The 23,518-nt window shown below is 44.8% G+C and overlaps 1 protein-coding gene across 1 annotated transcript in view; it reads left to right on the top strand.

The window, feature by feature from the left end:
• The first annotated feature begins 5,426 nt into the window (after positions 1–5,426).
• The window catches only part of LOC309546041 (cullin-4A), a 132,370-nt gene continuing 114,278 nt past the window's right edge, over positions 5,427–23,518 (top strand). The window contains exons 1-4 of the mRNA XM_082245520.1: positions 5,427–5,496; positions 10,231–10,304; positions 11,502–11,664; positions 16,430–16,519. Coding sequence (XP_082101646.1) covers positions 5,494–5,496; positions 10,231–10,304; positions 11,502–11,664; positions 16,430–16,519 — 330 coding nt within the window. The 5' untranslated portion in view covers positions 5,427–5,493. The remainder of the gene's footprint in view (positions 5,497–10,230; positions 10,305–11,501; positions 11,665–16,429; positions 16,520–23,518) is intronic.

Below are 23,518 nucleotides of genomic sequence, written 5' to 3'. Positions count from 1 at the left end.
ACACTTATTCTGAGCTGTACAGTGATTCATTGGGGATGATTTACTTAAACTGGAGAGTGCAAAATCTGCATGTGCATGGTTGCTAATCAGCGTCTAACTTTAGCTTCTTCAATTAAGCTTTGACAAAAAGCCTGGAAGCTGATTGGTTTCTGTGCAGAGCCGCACCATTTTTGCACTCTCAAGTTTTAATAAATCCACCCAATGTTTGCAGGTTTCCATAATTAATGGCCGCCAACCGCAGATTTACTGCGGCAGGCAGCCCGACGTAGCACTACTTTATTGGCTCAGGAGACTCTAGGGGGCGAGCGCGCCGGGGAGCCAGTACGTGTGACAGGCTGCTCTGATGGCCGCCGGCCACTCGCGATTTCCCCCCGCTGACAGAGAAGGACGGACGGCTGATGTAAACACAGCAGTCCGTCATTCTCCCTGAAGTGATCTCAAAGGCTATGTGATCCTGCTATATAGAATCGCATGTCTCTGTGATGACTTCACAAGCCACGCCCCCTGACAGTTAGAATCACGCCCCCAGGGATGCATTTAACCCCTTGATTACCCATACTGTTAACCCCTTCCTTACCAGTGTCGTTTTTACAGTAACAGTGCATATTTTTAGCACTGTTTACTTTTGTAATGACACTGGTACCCCCAAAAGTGTAAAAAATGTCAGGGGTCCGATCTTTCCACCGCAATGTCGCAGTCCCGCAAAAAAATCGCAGATCGCCGCCATTACTAGTAAAAAAAAAAAAACAATAAAAATGACATAAATCTTTCCCGTAGTTAGTAAACACAATAACTTTTGCGCAAACCAATCAAAATACGCTTATTGCGATTTTTTTATTTTTTTTTTTTTCCCAAAAAATATGTAGCAGAAAACAAATTGGCCTAAATTGTTAAAAAATTTTGATTTTTACTTTTTTTTTTTTTTTTGAGAATTTCATATAAAAAGAATGTGAAAAATATTTTTTTCAAAATTGTCGCTATTTTTTTGTTTATAGCACAAAAAATAAAAATCGCACAGGTGATCAAATACCACCAGAAGAAAGCTCTATTTGTGGGGAAAAAAAAGGACGTCAATTTTGTTTAGGTGCAGTGTCAACCCTCAATTGTCCGTTAAATTCACGCAGTGCCGCTTCGCAAAATAGGGCCTGGTCCTTGAACAGCCAAATCCTCCGGGGCTAAAGTGATTAACCTTCTTTTTTTTTTTTTTCTTTTTCCATCCTGGTATGCAATTTTTTGAATGAGGATTAACATACTTTCTATGTTTCATATACAAATTTGTACATCCAGCATCTTCTTACATTTTATTGTTCTGTAAGTAGGTTTCCTTTGTCTACTTAGACGAGGTAGTCTAAAGCCTGCTGGCTGAATGAAAAAATCTGAACTGATTTCCCCCAGCCACACATTCAAGGTGAATGCAGGAATCCACCCCACTGTGTCATTGTATTCTGAAAGCTGGACTACAAACAGCTTCTTCCTGTTCTTTACTGACAACGCTTTCTCCCTTTATCTGAATTTGCTAAGCTGTCTTTCACTTCCTGAAAAGGTTGTCGGTCTTTCTTAGACAGGCATGCCTAGACCTGCCAGGCCCCACCCTCATCCCTCCTATCCTTCACTGTGTTCTCCTCCTGTCTTCATAGCCTTGTTTAGGCTAGCTGCTTCTCCTGAGGCTGCATTCACACTTGAGCGTAGCGTTTTTTTACCGCGATTTTACCGCGACTTTTTCAGGCGTTTTTCATTGGCATCTATCAAAAACGCTGGTAATCAGCCCAAAAAGAAGCTCATGTACTTTTTTCAGCTACAGGCGTTTTGCAAAACGCTCAGATGTGAACAGGGGCCATTTAAATGAATGGGGTTTTACTTGTTGGGCGTTTTGGAAGCGTTTCTTTTGAGCGTTTTTGGAGCTGAAAACGCCCAGGTGTGAATGGAGCCTGAGAGAGGGAGAGGAAGGAAGGGGGGGTCACGTGACCAGCACAATATATGGAAAAAAATAAGATACAAAGCAACATTTTTGAAAGTTTAGAAGGATACAAGTCGATTTCTATTGCTCATTACATGTGAGTAATGAGTTTAACCACTTAAGCCCCAGCCCTATTTCGGACACTTTTTGTTTTACAAGTTAAAATCAGTATTTTTTTCCTAGAAAACTACTTGGAACCCCCAACCATTATATATATATATATATATATATATATATATATATATAGTTTTTAGCAAAGACTCTGGAGAATAAAATGTCAGTCATTGCAATATTTTTTGTCACGCGGTATTTGCGCAGCGGTCTTTAAAACGCCTTTTTTTTGGAAAATTTTTGAAAAATCACATTTCACTGCATTTAAAAAATACTAAACAGTAAAGTTAGCCCATTTTTTTTTTTGTTTGTGAAAGATGATGTCACGCCGAGTAAATGGATACCCAACATGTTGCGGTTTAAAATTGCGCACACCCGTGGGATGGCGACAAACTACGGTCAATCGAGATCTCAATAGGCGTGCTTTAAATTTATTTAACGGTTACCAGTTTAGAGTTAGAGTGTAGCTCTTTTTTTTAAATTATTGCTCACGCTCTGGCGATCGCAGCGATACCTCACGTGTGGTTTGAACAGCGATTTCATTCGTGGCTCGACTTCCGTATACGTTTTTTTTCGTGCGCGAGCTAACGGTGACGGGGGCGGCTAACATATTTTTTTTTTTTTTTCCTATTTATTTTATTTGTTTTTTTTTACTTTATTACAGTTTTTAAAAAAAAAAAAATCTGATCACTTTTATTGCTGTCACAAGCAATGTAAACATCCCTTGTGACACCAATATGCAGTGACAGGTACTCTTTATGGAGGGATCGAGGGTCTAAAAGACCCTAGACCCCTCCACTACACTTCCCTGTATGCAAAACGCCGAAAACGGCATTTTTGCATACAGCCGTTTTTTAAATCTGCCGCCTTTTGTAGCAGAGTAACCCAGAAGTGACGTCATGGACGCCGCCTCCGGGTTACGTCATCGGAGACCCGATCGAAGCCGTTTCAGGCTTTGATCGGAACTCCATCCAGCCGGCGGACGTGAGCCTCGAGCAAAGTCGCAGAAGGCGGCGGGAGGGGGGGGGCGTCCCCTCCTGCTCACCCGGATAATGATCGAGCTGCTCCCGAGCCGCATCGGTCGTTACTGACGGAAAGCCGACCGTCGGCTGTTAATCACGGTACCGGGATGGTGCCTTTAGCTAGAGGCATCATCCCGGTATACCCCCGCAATGTCTGCCGACGTATATATACGTCAGTTTGCGGTAAGTGGTTAAGGCTCTGTTTCCACTAGTGTGACTTGTCATGTAATTTTTGAAAAATAGTCGCATGACAAGTCACAGTCCATTGCTTTCAATGGCATCTGTTCCCATCTATGCGACTTTGAAAATCAGCGACTTTGAAAAGGTGTCTGCACTACTTTGATGTGACTTTGATCCAGAGAGTTTAGAGTTGGATCACAGCTGCAATTAAACTCGCATTCTAAATCGCACAACTTAAGAGTCGCACTAGTGGAAACATAGCCACTAGGCTAGAGCGCGACTTTGAGTGCAGCTTTGATCCAACTTTACACTCTCTGGATCATAGTCGCATCAAACCTTGCATGAAAGTGCAGGTACCTTTTTCAAGGTCGCTGAGTGCCATTGAAATCAATAAACTGTGACTTGTCTTGCAACATTGTGTGTCCAAAGTCGCATGACCAGTCACAGTACGGGAAACGAAGCTTTAGTCTAAGTTTCCACTATTGCGATTTAGAGTGCGACTTTAATGTGACTTTGATCTAACTTTACACTCGTTGCATCAAAGTAGTGCAGGTACCTATTCAAAGTCGCATAGATGGGAATTATTGCCATTGAAATCAATGGGCTGTGATGTACAAAGTCGCATGACAAGTCGCAATAGTGGAAACGTAGACTTAGTGTGATTGCCTGTACTATGATCATTCTAGACTGTGAGCTGAGACCCCAGAGCACTTCTAGCTACACTGACAGTCCCCCGTCCCGTATCCGGCTTCCTTCTCCTATGATAGTCTTCATTCAAATCTCAGCACAGCTATAGTGTATATGTGCCCACCCCCCCCCCCCAGCACAGCTATACTGTACACGTGCCCCCCCAGCACAGCTATACTGTACACGTGCCCCCCCAGCACAGCTATACTGTACACGTGCCCCCCCAGCACAGCTATACTGTACATGTGCCCCCCCCCAGCACAGCTATACTGTACATGTGCCCCCCCCCAGCACAGCTATGCTGTATATGTGCCCGCCCCAGCACAGCTATACTGTATTTGTGCCCCTCCCAGCACAGCTATATTGTATATGTGCCCCCCCAGCACAGCTATACTGTACACGTGCCCCCCCAGCACAGCTATACTGTACACGTGCCCCCCCAGCACAGCTATACTGTACACGTGCCCCCCCAGCACAGCTATACTGTACACGTGCCCCCCCAGCACAGCTATACTGTACACGTGCCCCCCCAGCACAGCTATACTGTACATGTGCCCCCCCCCAGCACAGCTATGCTGTATATGTGCCCGCCCCAGCACAGCTATACTGTATTTGTGCCCCTCCCAGCACAGCTATATTGTATATGTGCCCCCCAGCACAGCTATACTGTAAATGCCCCCCCCCCAGCACAGCTATACTGTAAATGCCCCCCCCCCAGCACAGCTATGCTGTATATGTGCCCCCCCAGCAAAGCTATACTGTATATGTGCCCCCCCCCCCCCCCCCCCCCCCCCCAGCACAGCTGTACTGTATATGTGCCCCACCCCCAGCACAGCTGTACTGTATATGTGCCCCCCCCCCAGCACAGCTGTACTGTATATGTGCCCCCCCCCCCCCAGCACAGCTGTACTGTATATATGTATACACTGTGTTCTGTGTGGATGGGTCTTTTTTTATTTCTTAATTTTACCATGAATTAGGATGTACAATGCATCCTTACTGATGAGAGAACACTGGGCAGGTACCTATGATCAGCTCCTCCCATCCTGTATACGCCCACTGTCTACACATGAGCAGTGCCCCTCCCTGGAAGTGATGTCACTGGCTTTGAGTAACCACACCCACTTGCTGCTCTTGGAATCGGCAGGAAGAGGAATTGAAGTCATGTGACCGCACTTAAAACTGCAAAATGAAGGGATAAAGACTGGGATTTTTTTCATTTTGACACATAAGGCTGAACTCCACTCACATTGATTGCAGGGAAGAATTTAAGGTGTTAGGCTGTACTTCCGCTTTAAGTTGCAACAGTCCTTACAGGTATGATGTGCTCATTTTTCTTTTTGTTTTATTCATCTAAAATAAATCTACTTCTAAAATCTCATCTATTATGTATTTAACAATAAATACAATGCAATGTATTTAAATGCATTATTTAACAGTAAATTTCCTTAATCCATTTAATATTGCACAGAATCTCTTGATAGCTTTTTATTTTTAAAAAAGGTTAACCTGTGCTGGGAAGATCATTGTAGACAAATGGTAAGTTGTGTGTTTCTCCTAATGCATATTATTATTTGCATATTTTAAATTTGTATACAGGTTGGGAGAAAACACTGTAAAACAGATTACTGAAATTTTGTATTTTTGTAGCATTTAAAACAAACATTCCTTTTTTGTTACCTGTACAAAGTATTTAAAACATAATCTAAATAAACCCATTATTCTGACAGTTTGTTAAAGCTAAACTCGGGGGGGGGGGGGGGGGGGGGAGACTCTATTGCAGTGGAACCTCATGCAATAAAAGGGTAAAAACCTTTTTTTTACCTGCATGGAATGCAGCTTTAAAGTATAACTATAGGCAAAACTTTTTTTAGTTTTGGATAGAGTGGAGATGGATTACAACATTTGTCAGTTTGTATTGCTGTCTGCACCCCATTCTGGAGATTCACCCTTTCTGTTTATCCTGTTTAACATTAATGAATGTAAAAGTAAAGGAAAAAATCCCACATTTTGGATTGTCCCCAGAAAAGTAATGGATAAATCTTCCAATGGGGACACTAGTTATGGTGACCTGGGAGTCGCAAAGAAATTCCCTTAATTTGCAGGGATTTTCTCTCCCTTCCTGTTTGGCTATGGGACAGGAAGTGAAGGGAAATCTCCACAATGGGATGCAGATGGTGAAAAAAAAAAAAAAAAAATTGACAGGGTTTATAACCCTCCCGTGCTCTATCCGAAATGGGAAAAAAAATTTCCTTTAGTTCTACTTTAACTATCTATTAAAAGATATATAAAAAGAAGTGATGCAACCCTTGCCACGTTCCTTTATAAACTGACTGCCAAGTTGGAGATTTTGACTTAATTTTCACCACACAAGCAGTCTAAGGGCTCATGTAAATTACTTAAAAAAACTTGACCTGCATCAAAAGAAGGTCAGCATAATCTCATTGACTACAATGGAGTAGTGAAGAGTCTGTGCTTGACCTGCTTTTCATTGCATTTCTTTAATCGTAGCAGCTCATATTGAAGTGCAGGTAAACTGCAGGCAGAGCAGGTCAAATGCATCCTTTTCTTGTCAAATACTGTGTTTCAGTTGGAACAGGTGTTTGAGCAGCTCTGCTTTAAAATTGAAAAAGCTGCATTTGACAAGAAATATACAGTATTTGAGCCCTTAGGGTAATTAGGAAAGGAACCTTCTTGGCATCCCTCTAAATATGCAATGTTCTGTTCTTCCCCCGTTTCCTCCAAAAATTAGGCCACTTTTTCAGGGGATTTTATTTGACCTAAAGAGGTGGTCAACCTCTAAGAAAATCAATAAAACAATCAGACATAATTTAGATTTTTTATATATATATATATATATATATATATAATATAAAAAATTGCTTTAGGACTTTAGGTTCATTTTCACCTATTCCTGGAACTCTGTTAAAAAAAAAAAAAAGGAAAAATGCAAAATCTGTTTAGAGAGCTTGGTAGCTTAAGCTATAAATTTACACCCAAAAGTGAATGAGTTGAAAAAGTCATAGCTGTGATTGATTCCCCTCCCTACTGATCTCCATCCAAACTAGCACAGCAGTTGTTTTCTTCCAGGTAAAGCTGCCTCTCACTCAAAGTTTGGATAAAGCTATGTATAGGGAAGGGGGATCAATCACAGCTATAACTCTTTTTTGCTTTTTGGTGTAAATTTCAGCTTGAGCTAAAAAAAAGTTTATCATTTTTAAACTGATGTTTCATATCTGTTTGATTCCTACATATCCAATTATTGTATGACAAAGGGTTATCAGCGCAGTGTGTATTTAGTACAAATCAGTACTTTACTGATAACCCTTTGTCATAAAATATTTGTGTAAGTTGGAAAACAAAATGATTTCTAGAGTACAGGACACAGGCTTCCATCCTTCACATCCTTCAGATGAGGACACTGAGAAACCTAACGGTTAGGCAGCCCATTTAACCCCTCCTTTTCCCAGCATTCCTCAATTTTTTGCAGCTTCTCTCTACTGGGAGAAAGTTTCTGGTTTACAATTCCTAATCCTACCTGAAGATTTAAAATTCCTTGCTGAAGTTCGCAGTGAGAAATTCCTTTCTCAACCAAGCTGCACCTACAGCTACTGGCTGTGTCCTGGAGTTTCCAGATCTGTGCTCCTTGGCAGCAGCCTCAGGGCCTGTACCTGGATCCTGCCACATGAAGATATTGGGCCACCCTTTAACATTGCCTTCAACATCAAACCTTGAATTGAAACTCACCTTTGGCACAATAGTATAGTGAGGTACAGTTAGAAGCGGGGTGCTCTACTGGTCTATGGAATTGGGGATCTGCAACAGTGTGACCCAATCCCTGAAGCCCCTTCATGGAGGAGGAGGTATAGCCTCCTAAAGCTAGGAATTTCCACCTGGTGTTAGTCTTCTGAGAAGGAGCCAGAGCCCTGGAGTTGTGAGTCTGGGGCTAAGCCACTTGGTTGTGGAGAACCCCACACATCCTGTGGGTAGTCCCTGGACCCCTGGGTCCCTGCTTCCATAGCGCAGAGGGGTTGGACAGTTGCTCTCAATCCTCCCAAGCTGAAATAAACCATTAAAGTGGTTCTAAAAGTAGAAGTTTTTTTTATCTTAATGCATTCAATGCATTAAGATAAAAAGCCTTCTGTGAGCAGCTCCCCCCTTAGCCCCCCTAATACTTGCCTGAGCCCACCTCTATCCAGCGATATTGCACGAGAGACTTGGCTGCCCCGGACTCTCCCTCCTCATAAGGGAGACGGCAACGAAGCACCATTGGCTCCCGCTGCTGTCATTCAAAGTCAGTGAGCCAATGAGGAGAGAGAGGGGGCAAGCTGAGCCACAGTCCCATGTCTGAATGGACACAGGGAGCTGCAGCTCTGTTCAAGTGCCCCCGTAGCAATCTGCTTGCTGTGGGGGCACTCAACAGGAGGGAGGGGCCAGGAGCACCGAAGTGGGACCCGAGAAGAGGATGATCAGGGCTGCTCTGTGAAAAATTATTGCATAGAGCAGGTAAGTAAAACATGTTTGTTATGTTTAGCAAAAGAAAAAAATTGAGACTTTAGTAACACTTTAAGTTTATGGCGGACAAGGTATACTCCTGTTTGAGATTACAGTTATCCCCACCTTCTGGATCTAAGATGACCAGCATGGGATTGCTTGCCAATTCCCTGAAAAGTATTTTCTGATTAACTCACTAATACAAAGCCAGACAGTGTATGCCTCTCCCAAGAGGTTTGCTCAGCAGTACCTAGTTGAGGAGGCTTACCACAAAAAGTAATCAATTCCAGTGGCGTATCCAGCTGTTTCCGGACTCAACACATCCCTGACATTTTCTGTTTGGAATGTCTCAGTATTTAAATACCTAGTTAAAAAAAGGTTAGAGGCCCCCCTTGAAGCTTCATTTGCACTTTGTATTTCTTGGGGACATCCCTTTGCATTGATTAATGGAAGTCTGTGTTCCATACTGTAGGATTAAGAAAGTAGGGTTTTTATTTTACCATGGAAATACCTTTTTTTGGCGTACAGGACACAAGCTTCCCTCTCCTCTGTACAGACACCTTTTCCTCAATTTGCTTGCTAAAAAAACTTAAGGTTTGCTGGGAGCAGGACACTTTTTTTTTATGGGCTGTCCTAACAACTTTGTATACCAGTTACCTTACCTGAATGGTGGCATCATATAAACCATGGTCTTGATTAATGGAAGCCTGCGTCCTTAACTGCACTCCATAAAGACGATTTTACATGCAAGTCAAATATTGTAATTTTCTCTTCAATACTAGTTCTAAGTGCATCGTTTTTTCAGAAAATTAAAAAACAAAAGCACACGTGCCAATTTTACAGCAACTTTTTTCCTTAATCTGTGATTAGCAGTGCTTTTGTTTAAGTGATTCTAAACTCAAAAGTTTTTTTTTTCCCTCCTTTTTAAAGTGGTTGTAAAAGCAATTTTGTTTAATTAAAATATTAACATGTTATACTTACCTGCTGAGCAGCCCCATTCCTCCTCTTCTTGAGTCCCCCGCTGGCTCTTTCTGCTCCTCCTCTCCTTAGTGTGCCCCCATAGCAAGCTGTAAACTATGCGGGCACACATGCAGGTGCGCTATCAAGCCAGGCAGTGTGCCTCCATAGACACACACAGTGCAGCTTGGCCATGCCCCCTGCTCCCTCTTTACAGGATTTGTCTGACCGCTCTGTGTGTTTTGGGAATGCAGAAAGAGAGATCAGCAGCTGACAGTAGGAACACCGCTGGACCGAGGGAGGTTCCAGGTAAGTGTTTTGGGGGATGGGTGCTGAGCAAGTGCTACATTTTTTTTTTTTTACCATAATGCAGGGACTGCAATAAGGAAAAAAAAACTTTACTTTAGAACCACTTTAATGCATTCTCTGCATTAAGGTAATAAAAACTTCCACTGCCTGTTTACTCCCTAATTCCCCCCCGGCCTACACATTTATTTAAATCCTATATTGATCCCTGCTGGCAGCTCCGCTCTCCTCTCTTTCTGCATTTGCAGGATACACTGCCAGTCAAATCCTTGGAAATGGGGGAGGGGGGGGCGTGGCCAGGGGACTCTAGAAGAGTAGGTAAGAAACCTCTGTGCAAAACCATTGAACAGAGCATGCAAGTATAACATGTTTTAATTAAAAAAAAAAATAATATTTACAGTTACATTTAACTTTGGGTGGACATTGTTTGCTTTATATCTGTTAATGATTTAAATCTATATTTGTATATTGTAATTATGTTGTGTGGATTAATTCCTATTAAAAATGTTTCTTTAGATCATGATCCGAGGCATTTTCCTATTCTTGGATCGAACTTATGTTCTTCAAAATTCCGTGCTTCCCTCCATATGGTAAGTGTGTAAACTGAAGCAAAATTACCAAATGAATTTAGTCTTCATCCTAAAAAATAGAAAGGTACCTAAACTCTTTGGTTCTTACATCCCCAGAATAACATATTGAAAACCCATACCCACAAATTGGGATTTTAATGGTACCAGATTAGAACACGTTTTAATTTTCTTTATATCTTTGAGTGGGTAAAATGTGAGAAATCTCACAAATGCAAATTAAAATTGTTTGCTAGTTTTATCTTAGACATGGTAATGATTCTTTATAACTTCTAATAGCTTGCTCTTTTCTCTATGTGTTTGGCAGAAACTCCGCCTGCTTTTTTAGACGGTAGAGGTCCAAATGTATTAATATCATTGCATCTACTGTGACCACAAAGAATCTTTTGTGGCTTGTAAAAATTTCAAAACAAATTCCTTTCAGAGAACGTGGGTGGGTTATATAGATCTTGCATGTAAAATAGGAATTGCAGGTTAATCCGGAGAAGTAAATCCTATCAATATTGTGAATGGATATCCTGAACGATTTGTAACTTTTTGTAAAGAAAACTCTATTGAGCATTGATAGTGAGAGTAGCTTCCTTTGATTAAAACATGTCATGCAGTGTGATTCCTGCCCAGTGTCCCAACAACATATCATTAAAGTCACAATTTTTGAAATAAGGGTTTTCTCAACACTGTGATGCAAGTTTTGGCCCATCATACACTGTATTGTCAAAAGTATTGGATTGCCTGCCTTTACACGCACATGGATGAGTGAGTTTGGGGTGGAGGAACTTGACTGGCCTGCACAGAGTCCTGACCTCCACCCTATCTAACACCTTTGGGATGAGCAGAGACTGCGAGGCTCGTCCAACATCAGTGCCTGACCTCACAAATGCGCTTCTGGAAGAATGGTCAAACATTCGCATAGACACACTCCTAAACCTTGTGGACAGCCTTCCTAGAGGAGTTGAAGCTGTTCTAGCTGCAAAGGGTGGGCCAACTCAATATTGAACCCTATGGACTAAGACTGGGATGTCCTTAAAGTTCATGTGTGTATAAAGGCAGGTGTCCCAATACTTTTGACAATAGTGTATGTTATAATTTTGATATGCAATTAATATCGCATGGATTGAACAGATGATTTAGTTATGTAGTGTACTTGGAATACTGATGCATGTACATACAAATATATTCCTTTTTTTTGTATTTGTTCAGGGATATGGGTTTGGAGCTTTTTCGCTGTCATGTTATAAGTGACAAACTAGTTCAGACAAAGACAATTGAAGGCATCCTCCTTCTCATTGAGAGAGAGCGTTCTGGGGAAGCTGTGGACCGAAGCTTGTTGAGAAGTTTACTTGCAATGCTGTCTGACTTACAAGTGAGTGAACAGCTTTTTCTAACTACTAGAGTCTAACAACTCTGCTAATAAAGAGTTAGTGTATACATCTGTTTGTTAAAAGCCTACGGGAGTTGCCCATAGATAAACAAGTCGCCATAAGCCGAAGTTTGCGCGTAAAGATTTCTAGTGGTTTCTTTCCACTTCAGACAATGCCGTATAGTAGGCTTGTTGGATCTTAAAGAGGTCCTAAAGTTGAAATGTTTTTTTACCTTACCCGCATTAAGGTAAAAAATGTCTTTGCATTTGTTGTGCTCCCTCCTTTCTTCCCCTGCATTTTAGATGGATCCATTGCTGTGCACGTCTGCCAGTCTTCTCTCCTGTCTTCCCGCTCTCACAGGTTTTACTGAGGCAGTGGTAGTCTTTGCCTCCTGCTGCTATCAGTCAAATCCTGTGAACAGAGAGCTGGTGCGGAGCTGTGCTGTGTCTGTCAATAGACGCATACATCCCAGCTCAGAAGCAAGCCCGCATGAGTGCCCCGATAGCAAGCTGCTGGCTATGGGTGCATTCAGAGAAGAGGTGGTGCCAAGAGTGCCAGCAGGGGGCCCAAGAAGAGGAGGTTTGGGGCTGCTCTGTGCAATACTATTGCACAGAGCAGGAAAGTAGAACATGTTTGTTATTTTAATTTAAAAAAAAAAAAAAAAAAGTGTGCCTTTACAAACGCTTTAATAGTCAGATCTGCTCACATGTCAACCTATTTTATTAAGACTACTCTCTTTCCTCCAAATGTTGATTCTAAAGATTCCCCTTAACACAAATATTAATACATATTATGGAAATATAGCTTAGCAATAAAGTAATAATAAACCCTAATAGATTATAAACTACAACAAATAAATTAATGTAGCTATCTCACCAGCGCATTTGCAGTAGGGCAGCTGTCTTTCTGAAATCTTGCGCTGTGCCTGGGCATCGCATGTACGCATGCACCATGTTACGGAAAGACAGTGGTACCTAATGCACATGTGGTAGCAAGACAGCACCAGCAGCCCCGTACCGTGCATGCAGCAGCTGTGCACAGTTCCAGTGGCTCTTCTGCTGTGCTCCCAAGTAAAAAACTGCATCAAAATGTAAAGATTGGGGGCACATAAAAATTTGGGTGGAACTTTAATGTAAAGAGCTGTGTTACGTTTGGGGTTTATTACTGCTAACAACAAAGACATGTCTTTCTTGTCTATTGAGGGACATAGGAGGAATTATTTCACCTTCAGCTTATACTGCCACTTATGGGAGTATAGGACATTAGCAAAAAAACATGAAGGCCAACACAGGATAACCCCTCCTAATACCAGCATACCTGTTTTTTTTTTTACTAGTGTCTGAGAAGGATGAATGTCTTCTCTTTAGCTATAGGGAAGTCTAACCTATTTTTGTTAGCGCCATTTTTCTTATCTTTCAAAGCTTTTCTTCTTCCATCAAGGCTCTTCCCCCATTTCTACTCAAGCTTGTCCCTTCAATTGCAGCTGTCCTCAGCCTGGCTTTTCGGTTGCTGTGTCTGGACCTCGCTGGGCTGAATGTTGTGGGAACAGCCTGAAAATGACTTAAGGTCACAGGGTTCCGGGTTTGTCACTTTTCAAACTCTGGCGGTTGAGCACTTTCCAGGTTCATAGCTGCTGGTGTTGCCTCAACATTTGTATCTGAATACTTAACTCTTTTAATTGGTTTGTTGGACCAAGCAGCCTAAGCTACCTCACTGTCTCAAATAGCTGGGCACCTTGAAATTCCCTATTTTACTGCCGGTTTCCATCCTGGATGGGGTAACACTCTTTTCTGTCATGTAGCTTCGAGATAGCATTTTCTCACTGTTGTTCCTGCTTTCAAAGCGTTATGCGGAGCTTTGGTTTCTTGTACTGAGGTTTTGCTTCGTACCCTGATTCTTATGTTGCCTTCCACCTCATGACTCATGACAGGTCGTTTTTGTCCTACATCTTACTCTCACTCTGAGTCTGCTTGCAGCATACCTACTTATTGTGCCGATGTCTGCAGACTGGAATCATGTTGCCTTCTGTTCCTATAGTATACTCTGTCATTGGGTTTTCTTTAGCTCCGTTGGGTGTCTGTCCTTTCGGCTGATGTTTTTACTTTGCAAGGTTTTACTATGTAAGATACAAGACCTTACGACATAAATCACCTAGTTGTTTGCCGACTCTGACTGCAGAGGCCACAAGCGTGCTCCCACACCATCCCCTGCATCCCCCTGCTGATTTTACCCATACTTTTGGCAGTTTTTGAGCCATCAGCCACAGAGACTGATTCTGAATGGATCCAGTCTGTAACTGATGAGCTTGCTCTCAAGGATTTGCAGTCTACTTTTATTACCCCCAAATTAAAGAAGACCATTTTGTGGGTAACATAAGCACGTGGCAGCAGCTACAGCAATGAGCTTGCTATTATTTGTTCTGCTGGTACTGTAGTCAGATTTTCAGTAAACGTGATCCAGACAGCTCTAAAGCTGCCAGATCACTTTTACAATAGTGAGAAGGCCCCTTATTATTCCTCTTGTAATAGCAATACGATTTAATGAAAAAAATGTTAAATAAAATAATACAAAATGTAAATGCACCCTTGTCACCCATCATATGCCTGAAGATGCAAACTTAGGGCAACCATTTGTATGTAAAAAGCAACTGCGCTACACATATGAGGTATCGCTACGAATGTCAGAGTGAAAGCAACATTATTTACAGTTGCCTCTATATTAGCAACCTGTAAAGGCTTTTCACAGCATCACATATGTGCAGTTTTGGCTATTGTAATTTTTTGCCAAAAATGAAATATGATCTGTTAATAGAGGGAGCGGACCTTTCAACCATCTGTCCTCCATTCAAAGATCATGTTACCGGCTTCTTTGAATAGTGGAGTTGGGCGAAAAGGGTGGACAGAGTCAGGCACTCTTGATGAGTGCCTGTCACAGCTTTATTAGTTCTATTTACCTCCACTGCACCTAAAGATCACAGAAGGGTGGCATCGGAGGAGAAAGATTTACTAAACCAGGACAGAGCAGCACAAGGGACACATTACATTGGAGGTAAGTAAAATGCCTTGTGCCAATTTTTTTTTTTTTTTAAACTTTATTAATATTTTCATGAAAAAAAAAGAATACACTTACAAAATGTTACAGCAGTTCTTAGTCATCCAACATTAAAGTAAAATATTACAAACATCCTTAACATACATCGTGTGATATAGATCCAGAAGTCAGAGTAGGAACAACAATATGATTCCAATAATAAAAGATACAAATATGTGAGTTGCTTATTGTTAGTGTCCCTAAACCCAAATCATAAAAATTATCAAAAAATTCTGTATTACATGCTGATCATACTCACCCGGTCACTATGCAATTCATTTTATGTATTCTGCAAAAAACCTGGATGATCCTGCTGTTCTCTATCTCCCCCTTCTGTCCAAGTCCTCAATGGAGCTAGGGATTTTGCAGAGCAGTGTTTGCAGCTCTGCACATGCATCATTTTTCAGTGAGTTTCCATGCTGGGCATTTCTTCCCTGGCTCACCTCAGGAGCCATTGTAACTATAGAGTCATACATGTAGGCCTACACAGTAGTAAATGACAGCCCCTACCTCTCTTCTCCGTGCCCTTTAACCAGCTAAACAAATTGGGGGGGGGGGGGGGGCGGGGGTGATATTACATGTAGGTTGAAGGAGGCTTCACCTTCCTGTTCTTAGACACAGGCTGGAGGGGCATGATGCAGCTTGTGACTGGTAGAAATCCACCCACACCATGTTATTGCCAAAAAAATAATAAAACTTTAATTTAAAACATATATTTGTATGACAATTTAAATCTGTTTGATATTATTTTATTTTTACTCTGTATACCAAAGGCCTATTATTTTTAACACGTGACTGGCAGCAAAGGACAAATACTCCTCCTGCTTATGTTCTCTGCAGACAGGCTGCAAAGTGTTGGGTCATGTGACAGCTGTAAATCAATTAGGAAAAAGTGTTTTTTTTTTTTTTTTTAAATACAGTGCCATCATCCATATATAGAAAGAGAAGGGTTAATGTAAAGTAAACAGTGTGTGTTTTAATATCCCTTTATTATCATAAGCACTTAAAATCCCAAAAAACTAAAATGTTCGAGCATGACTTCTATTTTTAAGATGTATACAAGGGTAGAATGAGAAGTTTGCAGCAACAGAAGTTGTACAACCACATTATATAAAAAAAAAGAAGGTGAAGGCAAAATAGAAAGGAAAAGAAAAAGACATAGGGAAAGGTGGAGTAAAACGGAGAGGTGGGGTTGGGATGGTGGGAGTATGACCCACCCTACCAGGCAGTCCCATGTATCTCCCTCAGTTGGACTGATTTTGGACATCATAAAGCTGTTTTCTTGTGTCCCTCGGGGGATGAGAATAAAAATAGTATTTTTTTGTACTCGTCCTAAAAAAAACTTTTTTTTTTTTTTTAGTCCATTGGGGGAAGCTGGTTTCACCCCTTGTGTTTATTCTCATGCACTGGGTACTACTACTACAAAACTGAGGCATGCTGATAATAGGAGGGATTAAAGGGACTACAGTTTTTTGTTGGCCACTGGCCTTCTGTAGGTGGTCCTATAAAGAAGGATTTTAAGTAGATTACTTTTTTTTGAAGTTTGGCTTAATCATGGCAATTTACATTACTTTTCTGGTTTATTGTTGTTGACCATCATTTCTTAATATTTTCTGTTTTTGCTTTTATAAATGTGAAACTGTATTCATCTAAACAAATTTTCTTTGGTTCAATTAGATGTACAAAGATTCATTTGAAGCAAGATTCCTGGAAGACACAAACTGCCTATATGCAGCCGAAGGGCAGAGACTAATGCAAGAAAGTGAGGTGGGTGAACTCAAATTTAAACATGGTCTAAAGTCACAACATTTTTTTACCTGAATGCAATAAAGTGGTTGTAAACCCACTTAATAATTATCACGCAATCCTCTGTCTTTCATAATACTAAGTGCCCTGTATATGTACCTTATTACAAAATATGCTGTTCTATACCTTATCTCTCCCCTCTTATGGGAGGGGCCAAAAATCCCTCACTGATGTCAGTCGGGAGGAGAGAGCCATTCGGCCACGTGAGCGCCGAGCCGCGCTAGAAAATTGGGTAAAAAACTTTTTTCTCTTACGTCCTCCGACAGTCGCCGCCTCTTCATATTCGTCACAATGGGGTAATTGACCTTTGCTCCGTAGGAGTAGCTAGGCAACAGAATATGTCAATATTAAAGCTTTTAACATATCCCACCCCCAGGGGGTGGTCCCCTCAGTCAATACCCTCCTACTTCCTGTATCCATACCTCAGTTTCATTGTCTAGCTTGTCAGGAGTAGCTGGATGTCTATGCTGGGGCATTTTGTCTCAGCCTTTATCTTCTTTTTTGGTTTTATTTGAGTTTTTTTCTCTCTCTTTGCTTAGCTGTTACTTTTATCAGCATTAGTTAGGTCTTCTGATGAAGAGGATCGCGCGGGCTGGGTCTCGGGCTGGCCCCCCTGGTCGCAGGTTGTGGGCCAGTGTCTTCTCAGCCTGCCATCGATCGTTCAGTCAGGTATTTTTCCTGGCACGACCCATCCCTGTTCGCTGCAGGGATGCTATGGTGAGGTGGCTACCTCACTGGACGCCATGCGGTTTCGCACCGCAGTTCTGCTGCGTCCTGGCTGCGACTCTCCCTGTCCCATGTGCAGTGGCTTGATCGCTTGTGCGGGTTCCCCACGCCATTTAGGAGGTAAGTGTATCTGTGTGGGGACCTGTCTGTTTGGGGGGTGTCAGTCTGGGACTGTGTAACCCTGCCTCTGTTCACACTATTGGACTCCCTATCTGTCTTGGCTGCATTCTGTGGGCTGCAAGGAGGGGGGCTATGCTGCACTGTTTCTGTGTCAGACTGTGTGCTGCTTTTTTACTGTGTGACAGGCTGTATGCTGCGGGGCATGATTGGATCGTGTTTATGCATACATGAGGCGGCCGCTGCTGCGGTCCGCCATTGTTTTAATATACTGCACGTGTACTGGTGTTTTCACTGTATGTGGGGAGCGGCGTTTTCGGCGCCAAGCGCCGCCATTTTCGCGGCGATCGCTCCGGCCTCATGCTAACACTGCAGGTCGCCATTTTTTTGTAGCCTTCCATAGGCTTTAATAGAGCGGCCTGTATTGCATCACTTCCTTTTCCCTGGGCGCACCGATCGAGGCAGCAGCAGCAGTGGTCTCTCCAGGTTTTTATCCTCTCTATTCCTGTAATCCTTGCCTGAGTTTGTGCTTTTCCCTGTGGGGGTCGGCTTTGTGCTGGTGTGTGTGCGCGGTGGGCTGCGCTCGCTGCGCTTTTAAAGGGGCAGTTACCCTTTGTTCTTCTGCAAACTTTTGGGGGCATGGATTCTCAGGAAAGCAAATTTCCTCTCACTTTGGTGGGAGGCCAAGGGGCTGCTGTTTCCCCCCCAGGGGGTGATTTGGCTGCTGTTGTGGCTAACCTTGCTGCTCAGGTGCAAATGCTTGTGGCTGCTCAATCCACAAAACGGCCCAGAGTTTCAATTTCCTCTGATTTAGAGGGTGATGGTGATGGGGCTGCTATGGCTGGGGTCTCCTTATCGGGGTCCCGTTCCTCCCTGGATCTTGTGGGGTCTGAAGTGGAGGCTGAGGTTGAAGGGGTTGATAATTCCCCCCCTGGCTCGTCTGAAGAGCTTGCACTCATGGATGAATTGGTTGCTTCTATCAAACAAACACTGCATTTGCAGGATCAGCCATATCCTCCTGCTGTCCTGGCCTCTTATGGGACGCAGCGGAGACGCAAATCATCGCAGGTTTTTCCTTGCACTGAAGATTTTCAGCGCGCTGTTAGTGAACGATGGCGCAATATACGGAAGCCTTTTGCTGTGCCTAGTAGGTTCAAGCTGCGTTATCCTTTCACGCCCGCTACTGATGAACGTTGGTGTGTGCCACCTCCGGTGGATCACGCGGTGGCGGTTTTGAATAAGTCCACTGTGATTCCTGCTGAGGATACCCCGGTGTTTCGGGATGCCACGGACAGGAGGCTGGAGTCTCTTGCCCGTCATACTTATTCGGTTACCGGTTCTATGCTAAAAGCTATTTTTGCTTCACTTATGGCAGCTCAGGCGGTCGCGAATTGGACGCAGGTACTTCGGCGCGTCCTGGTGGCTGACTCTGCCCCTCCGGCGACGCTGGCTATGGTGGATAAAATCCATCAGGGAGTCATGTATTTGTGTGATGCGGACTTGGATATAGTCCCGTTGGCTGCACGTGTGCACAGCGTGGCGGTGTTGTCACGCCGCCTGGTTTGGCTGAAGTGTTGGTCTGTGGATCAATCTTCGCGAAAAACCTTGGCTAATCTACCCTATACCGGATCTCGCCTTTTTGGCGAATCCTTGGATACACTGATAAAAGGGATCACGGGTGGTAAGAGCACGCTCTTGCCCCAATCCCACAAGGCTAAGGTTGCTCCTGGTAAGAAGCATGCTTCTTTTCGACCCTCTCAGGGGTCCTTTCGTACCTTTCGGTCGCATTATAAGGGCAAGCCCTTCAAAGGTCAAGGCTCTCAAAAGAAGCCGTGGACAGGTAAGCAGAAGTCCGGCCAGTCCGGATCCGCTGCCCATAACAATGCGGCCTGAAGGGGCGCCCTCACCCAGTTCTGGGGTGGGGGGACGCTTGCTCGGTTTTCTTCAACCCTGGCTGGCCCGTGTTCGGGACAGGTGGGTTCAGGAAATCGTTCGATCTGGCTACAAGATCGAGTTTCTCTCTCGGCCAGAGAGCAGATTTTTTCCCTCAAATCTTCAACTGTCTCCGGAGCGTTTGCGGGATCTGCACCTGGCAGTGCGGGACCTGCGGGGGTTCTATTCCAATCTGTTCACCGTGCCCAGGAAGGAGGGCAAGGTGCGTCCAATTCTGGACCTAAAGGCTCTGAACCGCTTTGTGCGGGTTCGCAAGTTCCGCATGGAATCCCTGTGGTCGGTGATGGCTGCCCTGGTTCCGGGGGAATTCATGGCCTCCATCGACTTCAAGGATGCGTACCTTCACATCCCCATTTTCGAGGGTCACCAGAGGTACCTTCGATTCGCAATTGCGGAGGATCATTACCAATTCGTGGCGCTACCTTTTGGTCTCGCTTCGGCTCCACGGGTGTTCACCAAGGTGCTTGCACCGGTTCTGGCTTTGTTGAGAGCCCAGGGCATCTCTGTCCTGGGGTATCTGGACGACATTCTGGTTCGGTCTGCGACCAGCCAGGGTCTGGTGAAGGACCTGTCCATCACGATGCAGACTCTGCAGGAGTTTGGTTGGACGATAAACTTTCCAAAATCGACGCTGTGCCCGTCGGTTCGTCTACCCTACCTGGGTATGATTCTGGACTCGGTCCAGGCGAAGGTCTTCCTACCGGACGACAAACTCAGGACTCTTCAGGAAGAGGTCAGGTCCCTCAGGGACGTTCCGTGCTCGTCCATCCGGACGTGCATGCGCTGTTTGGGATTGATGGTCTCAGCTTTCGAGGCGATTCCCTTCGCCCAGTTTCACACGCGGGGTCTCCAAGCGGAGATCCTATCCAGGTGGGACGGGCGACCACAATCTCTGGATCTCCGGATTTCGTTGAGTCATCGCACCAGACGGGATCTTCTGTGGTGGCTCCAGTCACCGACGGTGTCGGGGGGCAAGTCTTTTCGTCCTCTCTCATGGACGGTGGTCACCACGGATGCCAGTCTGTCGGGCTGGGGTGGTGTTCTGGGCGTTCTGTCCGCCCAGGGAACTTGGTCGGAGGAGGAATCTTCCCTTCCGATCAACATTCTGGAATTGCGAGCGATAAATCTCTGCCTTCGACGTTGGACGGACAGGCTGCAGGGCCGTCCGGTTCGGGTGCAGACGGACAATGCCACGGCGGTGGCCTACATCAACCACCAAGGGGGCACCAGGAGTGCCCAAGCGGCTCGGGAGGTGGCCGACATTCTGTCTTGGGCCGAGACGCACGTCCCGGCGATAACGGCGGTTCACATTCCGGGGGTGGAGAACTGGCAGGCGGATTATCTGAGTCGCCAGACCCTGGACCAGGGGGAATGGTCCCTCCACCCGGATGTCTTCCAGATGTTATGCGCGAAGTGGGGTCTTCCGGAGGTGGACCTGTTCGCGTCTCGTCTGAACAACAAGGTGAAAAGGTTCGTGGCAAGGACGCGTGATCCTCGGGCAGACGCGTCAGACGCGTTGGTAGCTCCGTGGCATCAGTACCGACTGATGTACGCGTTTCCGCCGATTCAACTGCTGTCCAGGTTCCTTCGCAGGTTGAACTCGGAACAGCACGCGGTGATTCTTGTGGCACCGGACTGGCCTCGTCAGTCCTGGTACGCAGACCTCGTGAATCTGGCGGTCGACGCCCCGTGGCGTCTGCCTCTTCGAGAGGATCTCCTGTCTCAAGGACCAATATTCCATCCTGCTTTACAGTCGCTGGCTTTGACGGCCTGGCTGTTGAAACCGAGGTCCTGAAGGATAGGGGTCTCTCCCCTGAGGTCATTCACACTTTGATCAACGCGAGGAAGTCTTCCTCGGGGAAGGTCTATTACCGTACTTGGAAGGCCTATTTTGCCTGGTGTGAGTCCAGGGGGTATTCCCCTTGCACGTACTCGGTGTCTAGGGTGTTGTCCTTCCTTCAGACGGGTGTTGACCAGCGTTTGGCGCTGGCTACGATCAAGGGTCAGGTGTCTGCGTTGGCCGTTCCTTTTCAACGTCCTGTGGCATCTAACTCCTTGGTTGGCACTTTTGTTCAAGGGGTGCAACATCTAGTCCCTCCGAGGAGGGAACCTCTGCCCCCTTGGGACTTGAATCTTGTTCTGTCCGTGTTACAACGTGCTCCTTTTGAACAGATCAGGAAGATCTCGTTGTCTGTTGTCCAAGAAGGTCGCCTTTTTGGTTGCGATCACTTCGGCTCGCAGAGTATCGGAGCTGGCAGCTTTGTCCTGCAGGTCTCCGTATCTGGTGCTCCACTTGGATAAGGTGGTCTTGCGACCTAACCCTTCTTTTCTTCCAAAGAGGATTTCGGAATTTCACCTCAATGAGGGCATTGTCTTGCCTTCGCTCTGCGCGAAACCTAAACATCCGAAGGAGGTGGATTTGCACTCCCTGGATGTTGTTCGGGCGATCAGGGTTTACCTGAAATCGACTGAATCTTTTCGCAAGTCGGATTTCTTATTTGTCCTTCCAGAGGGTCCTCGGAAGGGCATGGCGGCGTCGGCTTCTACCATCGCCAAATGGATCAGACAGACCATTGAACAGGCATATGCTTTGAAGGGGAAAGTTCCTCCTATGCCTGTGAAGGGGCACTCTACCAGATCTCTGAGTACGTCTTGGGCCTGTCACCATCGGGCTTCTGTGGCCCAGGTGTGTAAGGCGGCGACTTGGTCGTCCGTTCACACCTTCTCAAAATTCTACAAGGTGGATGTTCAGGCATCGGCAGATGCTTCCTTTGGCCGCAAGGTTCTTAGTGCGGCAGTTCTTTAAGGTCCCTTGTTTGGACCCTTGGCTGTTTGGGATGTGTTTTTATCCCTAGGTTATTTGTTTTTTCCTGGGTTGTTGCTTCTGTTGAGCAAGTTTTTTCATGCTGCCCAGCTGGTTCCTTCCTTTGGTAAGGTTCCTTTCTCTGATGTGGAGACGGCGTTGCCTTAGGCGCGGCTGCGTTTCCCATCCCTCATGTTTGCACTGCTTTGGGACGTCCCCATTGTGACGAATATGAAGAGGCGGCGACTGTCGGAGGACGTAAGAGAAAACGGAATTTTTGTAAAATCTTACCTGTAAAATTCCTTTCTCTGAGTCCTCCGACAGTCGCCGCCCCCGCCCCTCTTTTGGGGTTTGGTTGTATACTCTACTGCTATTCTACTGAAACTGAGGTATGGATACAGGAAGTAGGAGGGTATTGACTGAGGGGACCACCCCCTGGGGGTGGGATATGTTAAAAGCTTTAATATTGACATATTCTGTTGCCTAGCTACTCCTACGGAGCAAAGGTCAATTACCCCATTGTGACGAATATGAAAAGGCGGCGACTGTCGCCTCAGAGAAAGGAATTTTACAGGTAAGATTTTACAAAAATTCCGTTTTTTTAATAAAGCATATATACAGGGCGCTTAGTATTATGAAAGACATGGGATTGCGTGATACGTTTTTTCAGCAGCAGGAACTGGGGACGGGCCCTGACACAGAGCTGATAGGCAGGGAGGGGAGGGGGAGGAGGACGGAGGATACAGGAGAGCCGCAGATAGCTGCGGATGACGGCAGCAACTGACCACGGTGTCAGGGCTCAGCAGCCATGATATACTGGGGTCAGTTTACAGGGGGAAGGGCAGAACCAGGCAGGATCAGCCAGCTATTTCAGGTAATAGAAGGGATCAAATTATTCAGCACAAATGCTGTGCTGTCATTCATGCTTTAATGGAGCAAGATCCATTTTTCTTCTTTTTTTTTTTGCGTAACAAACACTTTAAATGCAGTCTAATTACCGCCTTCTGTCAAACAGTCATGCTGGAAAACCAGCATTCGATCGGCGTGTGCAGTCAATAGTTGCAGCGCTGATCAGTGTTTCTGATGGGGGGGGGGGGGGGGGGGAGGTGAGAGATCCCTGTGTTGATGCTGGCTTCGGTGAGGTTTTTTTTGTTAAACCCACTGGTTGAATAAAAAGAAAACTTAGTTTGTATACCTTGCTTAATTTTGCTGGCCCTCCCACTGTCAGTCATTGCAAATAATCTGTGTTTCCACGAATTGAGGAAGCATGTAACCTTGGGATGAAGTGCTTGGACTTGAGCAGCCTGTCCCAAGACCTGAATACTATGATGCCATTGGCAGAATAGTGTCAGCAGTCCATT

This window comes from Pelophylax lessonae, assembly GCF_965119305.1.
Source record: "Pelophylax lessonae genome assembly, chromosome: 2".
Lineage (NCBI taxonomy): Eukaryota > Metazoa > Chordata > Amphibia > Anura > Ranidae > Pelophylax > Pelophylax lessonae.
The sequence above is the reverse complement of the archived record's forward strand: the minus strand, read 5'-3'. Positions and strand labels throughout refer to the sequence as shown.